The 11,842-nt window shown below is 35.2% G+C and overlaps 1 protein-coding gene across 1 annotated transcript in view; it reads right to left on the bottom strand.

The window, feature by feature from the left end:
- The window catches only part of LOC306763912 (17-beta-hydroxysteroid dehydrogenase type 3-like), a gene marked incomplete at its 5' end in the record, with an annotated part of 8,721 nt that extends 2,766 nt beyond the window's left edge, over window positions 1-5,955 (bottom strand). The window contains 5 exons of the mRNA XM_079250874.1: window positions 103-170; window positions 315-422; window positions 526-601; window positions 732-778; window positions 5,805-5,955. Of these exons, the coding sequence (XP_079107000.1) occupies window positions 103-170; window positions 315-422; window positions 526-601; window positions 732-778; window positions 5,805-5,955 (450 nt within the window). The remainder of the gene's footprint in view (window positions 1-102; window positions 171-314; window positions 423-525; window positions 602-731; window positions 779-5,804) is intronic.
- Between the last annotated feature and the right edge of the window lie 5,887 nt (window positions 5,956-11,842).

Below are 11,842 nucleotides of genomic sequence, written 5' to 3'. Positions count from 1 at the left end.
TAAATTTTGGCGAGCAACACGTAATATAAACATGGCATTGATTGGTTTGCATAAAACCATTAATGGCGCACTTAGAGTAAAAGTAATTTAGGTACGACTGACCTTGTCCAGCTCCTTGTATTCAAGGAATTCACAGGGGATGAAGCTTGGCAGCATCCCTACGTTATTAACTGAGGTAAAAAAAAAAAAAAAAAGAAGATGATGTGAGGGAGAAACAAAAATATAAACATAAGTCTCCAACGTAATGACCACATTTGCAGGAATTTATTTGAAAGCAATTCTTGTGTAAAATATTAAATAAACTAATAAATGACCTAAAATTCCAATATTGAGGTCCTTAAGCTGCTCTTCAATTTCACTGAAGACATTTTCATCACTGAAGTCTGTCACTATCACTTTCACCTTTTGCCCTGTTGTTTCACCTGGAAAAAAAAGAAAAATGGTGCATATATGTGTTATTACATTAGACACGCTGTGTATTTGTAGATTACATATGATTTAACAACATTTAAAAGCTAATTGTACCTATTTCCTTGGCTACCTGATCCAGTGTTGCTTTGGTTCGACTCATGATTACGACATTCATTCCTCGCTCAGCTAGCTGAGAGCCAATAGTACCAGAGTTCAAAAGGTGGGGGGGAAATGAAGCACTGAACATGAAAACTCCTTAAATGTACAGAAAGGCTCTAAATACATCCAAACATAATAGGGCTGCTTAAGCAATCACTTACTGCAAAAGCATAAGCTCTTCCTATGCCCTCTGAGCCACCGGTCACCACTGAAACAGAGAAATTAGTCAGAAAGTGACACCATAAGCAGTTTAACGTTTTTGCACTTCCCATTTTAAAACACCAGAGGCACTGTGGCCTACTACCATGTTTGTCATGCTGTGCTGTGTCAGACAATTTCCAGTATTGTCTGTAATTGTTTACACTACAACCCATTCTGTTCTTACACACTGTGCTAAAACAGCATGTTCCCCAGTTCTGATAAAGAATTTGCTGAACAGAAAGAAACAGCTTGTTTCGTAGTCCTCGACATTCTCCCATTTCCTCCCAAGCCTGATTAAAAAGTTCAGACTCTGTTCTTCTCTCTTTTTAAACCTAAACTTATGAGCAATCCATTTTGACTTAGTTTTTTTTTTTTTTTATTTAGAACAGACATTTAAGATTCAGACATTTTTAATACACTGCACTGATCTGAAGTGCTGGCATGGAGAGAAGTCAAACTTTCTTGATAAACTTGAACTACATAAGTGCTCCATGGTTTTAACTCCTTCGTCTCACAGAGAATGAGAACCAAGTACACCTCTGGTCATTAGTTTTGGCAAACTTTCCCTATAAAAACAATAGGAAATTGTTCCCAAACTTTTGACTGGTAATGTAAAATGACTGTCTTTAAACCCTAAAACTTGTGGGAAATTAATAATGAATCACTTTCATCAATAAATAAAAATAAAGAAGGAAGACGCTTTCTCTTATTCCTTAAAATAATTTTCAGAAAGGATTTGGTGGCATCAACAACAAAATCTTTAAAGAAAATCTGCATGCAAAGAAGAAAAATAAAAATGTCATGGAAAGCAAGTTTGGTGGTAAAAAGTGCACCCATTTAACCATTGATGTTTGTCTGTTACTTTGGTTGCCCCACATTACCAGCAGTTAGTTATTTTGAAGACTAGTCATGGATTTGTAGAACTAGAGTAGAGCTGCATCTAGAACTCATCAGATTTCTAGGCCACATTTCATTGCAAGTGAATGCATTGCAAATTAGAAATATATAAGATGAAAATTAAAATAGTTCTACTGCAGTGGACTGGCGACCTGTCCAGGATGTACCCTGCCTCTCACCCAAAGATTGCTGGGACAGGTTCCAGCTCCCCCGTGACCCTTAATCGGACTAAGGGTTTTGGAAAGTTACTGAATGAATGAATAAAATAGTTCCCCTACTTCTCCCATATCCTACTGAACCCCCCCCCCCCCCCGTCAACTCAAAGCATGAAAGCTTTGTTAACAGGATGAAAATAAAAAAAGGGCTGAAACATTGTTTGCACTGAAATTTGTAGTCATTACATTAAATTTTAAACTAATCTTCTTTTAACAAATTGCACAAGGCAGATATTTCCCATCTTCAGTTACATAATTGAAGATAACTGTTTGCTTTTCCAGTTTGCTACTGCATTAATAATGCAGTTTTTCCTGAGCTTTGTGTCACCCTCCTTTTACAGTAGGAGTGAGAGGAATGAATTTTTCATCATGCTCATAACAAAAAAGACCCATTTCTAAACATATCTCTTGTAAACATGTTCAAGAACAAACTCAGCTTATCAAAACTATTCAAAACACATTTATTCACTGGGACATTGATTCTGCAAAACCATGTCAGTGGGACCTTTGTTTTTTGTTTTTTTTTGTTTGCAATGCCGGCGCACTACAAAACAATATTTCTGTCACTTCTACTGTGCTTGTAGGAGGGTGAAAACACATTTCGGGGATTTAAACTGTAAGCTGCCTGGATGGTATTCAAGCTGAGTAGGAAGCATGTGAGTTTTTTATGTTTTAATTTCCATAATGGGAGTAAAGCAGTCCTTTGATAACCTTTTAACTGTACAGTAATACTGCTACATTAGTGTAATTACAGTGTAATTAGTCACTCTCAAAGAAACGTGGGTTTGATCCAACAGACTCGCTTGCCCGGTAATTTTTAGAATACATATTCTCTCACCCACTCATAATAGTCAATAGCAAAAGTCAGAGTACAGTAACATTAAGGACATCATTAAAAAAAAACAGGAAAAAAAACAAAACATGTTTTTGTGAGATTAGAAATATCACAAAACATATATAGATTACTTAACAGTAATGTTATATTGGTTTATATATTTTTATTGAATTAAATGACATCTATCTGATAACTGAAAAATCTTTTTTAAGTTCTACTGTCAGGTTGGACTATCTGAGCTGTTCTTAATTGGTTTACGTCCTATTTTTTTAAAGTTGGAATTATTTTGTGACAAGTGGCTCATCGCCGGGTCATCTGGTCAGTAAATGTTGTGGACTCACTATCTCAAACATGCAATAACTTTTCATTTTCACATTACAGCAATTATCTTTACACATATTGAAATAAATGAACATTATTTACCATTAGTGTTTCACTCAGTTCTCAAGTTTTTTTTCCAAAAATATCTTGCTTTTTATCTATTATGTGCAGTGTCAATTCTGGAAAAAACAAACAACAAAAAAGCCATAAAAAAGCAGGTTACTTTTCTTTGCAGCTTTTGTATTGTGGCTGATTGTGATGTGTTGTAGCTGTTTTTATTCATGTTGCAGCTAATTGTGGAGTGTTACAGTTAACTTTATGCCATGTCTTCTGTATTCATGTTGTGGTAGCTTGGGACTGTTGTTTCAAGAGGGAAAAAAAGTGAAAAAAAATAAAATAAAATAATGGAACTGCTGTGGCTTTTGTATTGCTATTGCTGTTAATTATGGGATATTACGATTAATTGTGTAGTGTTTTGTCTTTTGTTTTTTTGTGTGTTGCAGCTTACAGTTAAATGTATAGTGTTGTGACTTTTGCATTTGTGTTGTGGCTTTTGTGTTGCTGTGACATTTTGGGACCACCCAACATTTTTTGGTCAAACTTTACGTCAAGCTGTTGAGTTTAGATTCAGGTGTATTGAACCACAATACGGATTATTCATCAATTAAAGTCTATTCATGCAAGTTTTTATACCATTTTTATTTATGTGGTCTCCTGGTTATGGGAAACTTGTCAACAAAGACAGATGATGTCACTCAGAGGAGGAGCTGCTGGGATCAAATCTTTTACAGTCCAGTTGTGACTGGACACTTCTGGGTGCAACAAAGATGAATCTTTTCTTCTCACAATTACATATCTATAATTGCAGAATTTAGATTTTTCCTGCAGCATCACAACATTGCATATTTAAGTTTGTTTGATAATTATACTTTGTTAAGGCACTGATGTTTTGATTTTGATGCAGATGTTCTGATGAGATTTATTTTACTACACTTTGTCTCTTCTGTTGTATCATAGCAGAGTGCAGAGTAGAGAAGCAGTGCATAGATCAAGGGAAGGGGAAAAAAATACAGCTACAATGACAATAACCCAGATGTTCTTGTTGTTAACAGAGCTACGTTTGTGGATATTCATTTTAACAGAGCGTTGTAATTCTGCAAAAAAAAACCCACTAACCCTCATTCTTGTGTACTTATTCAAAGTAGTATAAATGCAATTTATTGACACTGTTCTTCAAGGTCAATTCTTGTAAAGAAATAAAAACAAAACTAAAACAACAGCTGACACGCAGCAAGGAAATAGATATTCACGTGAAACACTGTATTAACAAAAAGATCAACTTCCACTGCTGTCAGTCTGTCTTTATGTAAATAATGGAAAACATATTTATTCTTACAAATATCAGCTTTGTAAACTTCTTGCATGCACAGGTCAATACAACATCAAAACCCGGTATTCTCTGTGCTCCAAGTGGGAAAACTTTGGCGCTGCCATGCAAACATGAGAAAAGTCTTATAACTGTATTCTTCATGCCTGTTGATTGCATTTTTTTAACAGCAGCATCACCACTAACTCAGTGGGTAAAACCTTAACAACACATATTTTTTAAAACTATTATGTCTTCATTGCTGAAAGTGAAGAGCATATCTGACTATGATAAATGCAAATTAACCAAACTCGCAGCAAACACCACATCAGTTCTGAAAAGATTACAAACAATAGGAATTTGTGCAGTGGCGTGGAGTTTGTGCAGCTTAGAACACACTGTTCTGGTGTTTTCCCTCTGTGCTGGAATGGAATGAGAGTGGGATTTAGAAAGACAGTATTGAGCCCAGCATTCTGTTTTTTTTTTTATTTATTTATTTTTTTTATAAAGCTTCTTTTTAGCTCTATGGGAGACTGAAAAAGCCTCTTCAGATAATGCCAAAAGACTCTCTAATGCTGTTGAGGTTGCTCTGGAACCAGCAGGGCAATTTCAACAGACGACAGTCTTCGGGGTGAGCCAGTGCTTGCTTTGAGCTGGCGATTGCGTAACAACTAAAAGTGACAGGAAAGTTTCAAGTATAAATGAAAGTTGCAGTTAAGACATGTCCCAGCTAGAGAACATTTGTAACTGCCTTTGTCAACTTACCCTGAAGGCATTTAATTTTTTTTTTCTATTGTCATTGTCTGTCTCTGCCCAAAGAATTCCTCTTTTCCTGTTACAACTGTCCATGTCACAATTCATATTTCATTTTAACCACACCAGCAGAAAATATTTGGCAAGTAATTTCAGATGACAGAATATGAAACCTCAGGCTTGATGCTACTTGTAGATACATGGATGTGCTTTTTCTGTAGATGGGGGCAACGGCTCTGTGGGTATGATGAAGTTGTTTTTGCAGAAAAGTCTGGACTTGCTTTCTCATTCTTTAAGAGTAATGTTGTTTAACAGTAATGCATTATAAACAAAACAGAGTTGGAGTTTCTTTTATTGAAAACTTTTGCTGCTAAATATTCATATTATTCGCTATACAGACGAAATTGCCTTACCTATCAATAATCTCAAATAAACTGTTTGTTTCGTGTCGTTGTACCCTGCTGATGGGAGATCAGTGTATTTACTCAGCTATTGCAATTTCATTTGTGAAAACACAAAGTGATTTTTTTCCAATCAAAAAGTGCTACTCTAATCAAAGGACTGACAAAGTCCTAATATCATTAATTACTGTGCTAACTAATGCAGATGTGACCTAAAGCACAGACATACAAAACAAACTGCTCACCTGCCCACTCTCCCATAGAGGTGAAAAAGGTTTTTGACAGTGGAAAACACAGTTTAGGAAAAAACATCCTAAAAAAAAGCAACAGCCTTACTCCATAATAGAGAGCAACTGCTGTGCCAAGAGAGAAAAAAACCAGCTCCATCAAATCCATGTTTTCCTACCACACAAACTCCAGATTTGAGCCTCTCCGTGTGAGTCTTCTGTGAGTGTTTTAGTGAAAAAGAGAGAGGCAATGACTGGGCTATAGGACACTCCCCGTTTTAGAAATGTTTCTCACACACACACACACACACACTCTCTTTATATATATATATATATATTTATATATATATATATATATATATATATATATATATATATATCCCATATTACATGTTGTTCATGTAAGTATAAACCCACATCAATGGCCTCAAATGTCTTTCTTGTCTTGCACAACAGTTAAAATTAATCAAATGTCTGTATTGATAAGTGAAATTTATCAGATCACTTACTGTCAGAAAGATTGTAGAAGACAAAACTTGACTACAAATTTACAGATTCACGTTTTTTCCTGAACAACTTTAAATAACTTGCCAAAATATTGCACTAAAATGACATAAGTACACATATTATTATTGTCTTTTTTCTTTGTTTTTTACATAATTGAGGTCGCGTGGTGAAACTAACCAACCGGCCCTCCCACTCGGGCGCATTGACGTTGGGAGCCCGGTTCATTATGGCATGTGAATGGACGGTAGACTGGAAAAAGAGATCGGGACAAATAAAATGATGATTTTCTTTCTTTTTTTCACCAGTCATTCTCCTTTCGCTTGTGCACCATCACCATGACTGCGCCCTGGGCGCTAGCCCACTACATCCATACAAAAGACCGCCTCTGGCAACAGGTGATCCAGACATTAGGAGAGTTTTGCGGGATAAACTCGGCAATGTTTTCTCCACTCATTCATGACACAGACACACGCTTACCAAGCCTAACACGTCATCAGTGTGCGCCTGCCGTGCTACCCGCGCCATTCCTACAAACGTGTGTTTCCATCTCTCATTACTTCACCATTGGCAAGGCTTCAGCAACGACTGTTACTTGCACAGATTTTGTTTTCTGTCGGACTTGTTTTTAGGTGAGTCCAGTTTTATGTATGATCTGAAGCACAATTTGTTTCGTAACTAAACGTAGTACAATATAACATAATGACCGAGGTTTTCGGCCCTTGGTCATGGATTGAATAAGTTTAGCTTGCTAGCTAGTCTGAACTTAGCTGTGATGTTTGTAGGTATGGAAAATGAGGAATTCTGTTACCTAGTCTGCAGTGTGAACGAACTGTTATTGCGTTATGTTTGTTCGTGGCTTTCAAGCTGATCAACTAAAGCAGGTTGGGCTTCATGACGAAAATCGTTAAAAAAAATTTTTTTGGTCAAGCAGACCCCATACCCATGAGTTTGTTTTGAACCCCTTTGCTATAAAAATCATACTTAATGCACATATTTATTCGTAGACCTGAGATGTTACCCATTCTCCTCTGAAAGAGCCCATGGTTAAATATGACAGTATAATATAACAGAACTGCAATGTTTGTTGCTGAAGACGCTATTCTGCTATTTGGCATCTGGTCAATATTTTTGAAAGGATGATGGGATCTTGTGGTACATGAATATACAACTGTCCGATATGTCGTACAAAGGAAAGAGAAGAAAACGGGACAGGTGTGGGTTCACAGGAGAATCTGTCGCTGGCTTACAGAAGCTTAGAGCTTGAATGCAATTGTCAAAGAATAAATGTAGGGTTCGCTTCATCACCAAAGACTACATGGCAGCACTTTACAGGTAATTACCTGCTTTTTTTTCCAGCATATGTCTTCTTTGACCAAATCGTGTTCACTGAACAGGAATGATAAACACAACTTTAATAAAGTAGATGATAGGGTTAAGTGACTAATTGTTTTTAAATCCAAATTGCAATTTAAAATGTTAGAATTAACAAATCACAAATGGGCACAATTAATTTTCATGTAACACGGCGCCTGATACAGGTTTCAAGCCTGCAGCGTCCACGGTTTTTACAAATCCACTCATTTCCCCAAGTCATAATTATCGTACTGTTATCCTTCTTGTGTGATAGTCATTCAGAATCGCGTTACATTTTTAAACCTTTCCAGAAATGACTGAAAGGATAAGTCAAAAAACACGGCCCAAGTTCTGAAATGTCCTAATGAAGTGATTATAGATGCTCACACTGAGTGAATTGCTTCAAATTTTAAAGTTCAGATCTCACTTAATGTTAATAAAACTCAAAGAACACCAGATCCATTAAAGACACAGTACAGCTCAGAAATGACTACAATGAGTGTAGATTCAGCTTGTTAATCTGGGTCTCCGGGATGGACACGAGTTCTCAGCATAACAAGCGCATTCGCATCTGGAAGAGTCACAAAAGAAAACAAAACATAAACATGCTGGTTTTGCCTGATAGTCATGTGGCTGAAGTGACATTTTCTATAATGTGTGTGTGTGTGTGTGTGTGTGTGTGTGTGTGTGTGTGTGTGTGTGTGTGTGAGAGAGAGAGAGAGAGAGCGAATCCATATGAAAATCCTATTGTGTGATACATAAATCATGTAAAACCAGAAATAAACTTTTGTATAAATAAGATAAATTAACAACAGACTGTTTAGCTTTATTACTAAGAACAAAATGCCATCATACATTAGGATTTTGACAGCAGGTTGGATCTTGCAGTTGGTAGATGAAGCTGTTTATGTCTCAACTTTGCATCCTTGCATTAACATTTTCATCTCATGTCTAATCATTCATCTTATGTAAGGACAAAGAATACAAGAACTATAATTATGATGAATGGAAGCTGGAATTTAAGTGACTAAATCGCAGAGCAAATAGCAAAATTTATCAGAAAATTTGCAATTTAATTTCCTTTTTCTTCCATGTCATTCAGGTCTATTAGATGAAGCGATTGAACTTGCAGCTTCATGAGAGAGTATAAGTGATGAGAAAAAGACAGGATGAAGCTCTGCCAGAGATGTCCCTTGTGTTTAAGTTTATGACTCTTATTGTTTTTTCATTGGCTATATTTTGGTACAGTAGATGACTATGACATTGAGTCAACTTTAATATTTGGCAATGCAGTTATTGTTACTTGTAAAATGTAGATGACTGAATTGAAATCATATTCACAACTATATTTTCCTTTATTTTGTTATTATCGGTATACTTACTATTCTTGGTCTGGAGCCATTCACTCAAATCTCAGTTAAGCAGTTTCGTTATCATTAATTTAGCAGAAAGTTTATCCACAGTCGCTTTTTGTCAGTATGCAGGAGGGATTTAAAAGTCAATGCACCATGAAAACCATCAGAGACTTTCTTAGACATTTAAGGAAAACATTTCTTTATGGTGTTTACCAAGCTCATATGATAAGATTAATGTCACTTTTATCTCTTTCAGTTTGTAAATAATTTGGCCCAGGTTGTGCGCTGCATTGCTAACCTCAAAAAACTGCTTTATTTGCAGGAAAAAGAAAAAGTTCTTTTCTTTAGTTTAAGTAGAGCATTAAAGTGGAGGCATCAGTGGAGCAAAACATCCAGTTTCAGTCAAGAGTATATGAGAAATAAGATCAATAACCCAAAATGTAGCTTGTATAACAGTATGTCTGGCTGATTATGTAATATTTGCTTTATAACACTTAAAATATGTGGAAATAAGTGGGTCAATAAAAGTGGACAGATGCTTCTAGGTTAGATCTGTAAAATAAAGTAAAATAACATTAAATATAAAATTCTGCATTCAAAATACTGTCTGTTAAACAGGATGATGTAGAACATTTCATTGTGGAGCAGAAAAGATTTCAGTGTATTTCATCTGACCTTTTAGAAGTGTATTCTTTTCCACAGTGTTACTCCTTCAACCTTGAACTGTAAATAATTGATGGACATTGCCTCTGGGTTGAAATGCCTTAAATCAACATTCTTTCTGGTGGTCAACAGGGGATGACATTTTGTTTGCAAAACGAATACCACCCACATAGATTTTCATGACAAAAATGACATAACTTCTCACTGCCTCAGTAAATGTATTCTTTCGAAGTTCAGGGACTTATTGTGTAGCGCCAAATTCACTTTTCATATGCCATGATTGTCTTTTTCTGAACTCTTTAACATGGATGATGAACTGTTTTGTGAGAGCATTGCTGTTTTATTGTTGATGAAATGGGATCATATGTACACCTCTCACTCATCCTGATTTAAAATCAAAAACTAATTTCAGTATAGTTATTCCTCAACACGTTATCGCCTTATCTATGTATAATACACAATTTTTTTCTAATCGCATTTAGAAACAACAGTAACTGTGTGGTTGGGTATTGCCACTAATTTCCTGATTCATTTTGATTCAAAGCAGCTTGATTCTCTTAAATTCAATCTGAAAATTTATAAAATACCAGTTTTCTAGCGTATTTTTTAGACATTTTCACATAGTTGTTTTGATAAAACAGAACCCGTTTTACATGACCATGAAAATGAGAAATCTAGGAATCAGTTAATTGTAATAATCTAATAATACTTAAACATTTATTTTTGAAATACGATATTCAAAAGGTTATTGTCTAACAATTACCAGGCCGTTATCAGATTTTTTTCAAATGTTTTTTTCCATTTGCTATTTAAATGTAAAAATCTTAAAATCAGTTATATATTATGTGGATAATGTGTATTCTATGTTTAAGTGTATAGATGTAGCGCCTATTTCTAAGACGTTACTATTGCGTTACTCTTATTTATATCTGGCTGATGCACAAGAAAGATGTCAGCTATATGATAATGTAATTAAGTTGTATTAATCTGCAATGACAGTAAAGGAATCTGAAGCCTATAGTCTTAAACTTAGCTGCTAATGTGAAATGTATTAATCTGTTTAATAGTTTGCAGGTGAATGTGATCCAATAATGAACAAAAAAATCCTAATTTGTCATTATCTCAGCAAGTACAGGCTGATTTTGGGCATATTGGTGCCTCGTCACAGTTGTAAACATAATGTAACAAAAACTATTTGTCCTATTATGTTTTTGTGATAGTTTTCAAGCATTACATTTAGATTTTGTATCATCAGTCACTAGGGGTGGAAAAATCGAATAGAAAAATCGAAAATCTGGATTTTTTTTTGCTTCACAATTTTAAAATCGAATTTTTTGGTTAAAAATAGTTTTTCCCAAATAAACAAAAATAATCCATTATAAAATTTTTTTGTCGTTTTTATATAAAAATTTAACACTACATCATTTTAAATAACCCTGGACCATGCAAATGGGAAAAACTACAATGTCTGTAACACAAGTTGTATAATTTCATCTATAGTTACAGTTCACATTTACATAATGAGTTTTTTTCATTTGAGGTTTTATTTTTATTGGTGTAACAATATCTTGAGTATCATGTTTGATAAATAAAAAAACATTCTCATTCAAAAACTAGTTATTCCTTGGCTTTAGGAGTTAGATGAGGTGTGAATTATCTCATCTCAGGGTTGCTTTGACCATCCGTCCCTCACACGGTCTCTTTTACGTCTCCATTGTCCTGCATTATCTCTCATGTGGGAGGATTATTTGTCATGGTTGTCCAAAACCACGAGTTCCTTTGATTAGTGACTTTTCTGAGTCAGGTGTCTTTGCAGCATAAATGGCTATGTGCATCTTCTACAAATGTTTTTATAGATAGCTCAAGGAACATCATTCAGTTTTTAGCCAGTAATCAAAGTCAGGACAAGGCTTTTCATCAACAACCAAGCAGAAGGTCATCAAAATGTCATGTCTTGCAATGGCTTTTGTGGATTAAATTGGTGACTGACACCAGCACGATCAAATGGTCCCCTCTATTTCAAATGAAAGAGTATTATGCTTATGTTTATGTGCGTGTGTTCATTTTACAAAAACAATATTATATGTGTGGGTGGCAGGATGGAGATTCGCTTCACAAGATATGGTATTAGATTTATTGTCACCCATTCAGTTCTGCAAGATTTGTGATTATGTATAT

Source organism: Telmatherina bonti (genome assembly GCF_933228915.1).
Source record: "Telmatherina bonti genome assembly, chromosome: 13".
Classification (NCBI taxonomy): Eukaryota; Metazoa; Chordata; class Actinopteri; order Atheriniformes; family Telmatherinidae; genus Telmatherina; species Telmatherina bonti.
The sequence above is the reverse complement of the archived record's forward strand: the minus strand, read 5'-3'. Positions and strand labels throughout refer to the sequence as shown.